The following is an 811-nucleotide window of genomic DNA, read 5'->3' as shown; positions in this document are numbered from 1 at the left end:
CGGCGGGACCGCGCGCGCGGCCTGGAGGCGCGCTGGCACGACGAGAGCCACCTCAACAAGTTCTTCTGGCTGCACAAGCCCGCCAAGCTGCTGTCGCCCGAGTTCTGCTGGAGCCCCGACATAGGCCGCCGGGCCGAGATCCGCCGCCCGCGCCTGCTCTGGGCGCCCAAGGAGTATGCCTTGCTACGTCGCTAGCGGTGCACTGAGCCCCGGAGGTCCCAGACGCTGGCGGGGCCCCTTCTGCAAGCGGAGTGGCGCTGGAGGGGACGGAAAGACTGCATGAAAACCTGCCTGGCTGCGGGGATGGGGGACAGGGGGCTGGAGGAGGCCCGGCCTTGGGGGAGTGCCTCTCCGAGGCGGGCGGTCCATCCCTTCCCCAACTTTGTACAGCGACCCAGGCACCACCAGCTCCCTGGAAACCTTTCACTTCTGACCTTACTGAGTTCAGCAGAGGCCCCACCCCCGAAGAGATGTTTTAGCCCCTTCCTCATACCCCCCACTTAAAAAAGGGGGGGGGACTGAGGCCCAAAAAGGGAACGTAACTGTCTAAGGACCCAGAGCATCTGTGAGTCAGTCAGTGAGGTCAGCAGCTGGAAAGTCAGGACGGGCCCACAGGCCAAATAGAGCTGCCGCTGGGCAGGAGCCCCAGATGGAGAAACACAGTGGCATCCGGTTCACCTCCCCCGCTCTCGGCAGGGTTTGTACATATTTAAGCAATGCGATAATAAAATACATTACTCCACAGTGTCCTTGTGGCCCTTTCTCCTGGAGAATCCAGATTCATTAAAAAAAAAAAAAAAAAACATTTACT

General features: G+C 60.2%; 1 protein-coding gene across 1 annotated transcript in view; it reads left to right on the top strand.

The window, feature by feature from the left end:
* A3GALT2 (alpha 1,3-galactosyltransferase 2) overlaps positions 1–195 on the top strand; it is a 9361-nt gene extending 9166 nt beyond the window's left edge. Inside the window, exon 6 of the mRNA XM_010837090.1 lies at positions 1–195. Within this exon, the coding sequence (XP_010835392.1) occupies positions 1–195 (195 nt within the window).
* The last annotated feature ends 616 nt before the right edge of the window (positions 196–811 follow it).

The sequence above is a fragment of the Bison bison genome, unplaced genomic scaffold (assembly GCF_000754665.1).
Source record: "Bison bison bison isolate TAMUID 2011002044 unplaced genomic scaffold, Bison_UMD1.0 scf7180017864068, whole genome shotgun sequence".
NCBI lineage: Eukaryota > Metazoa > Chordata > Mammalia > Artiodactyla > Bovidae > Bison > Bison bison.
The sequence above is the reverse complement of the archived record's forward strand: the minus strand, read 5'-3'. Positions and strand labels throughout refer to the sequence as shown.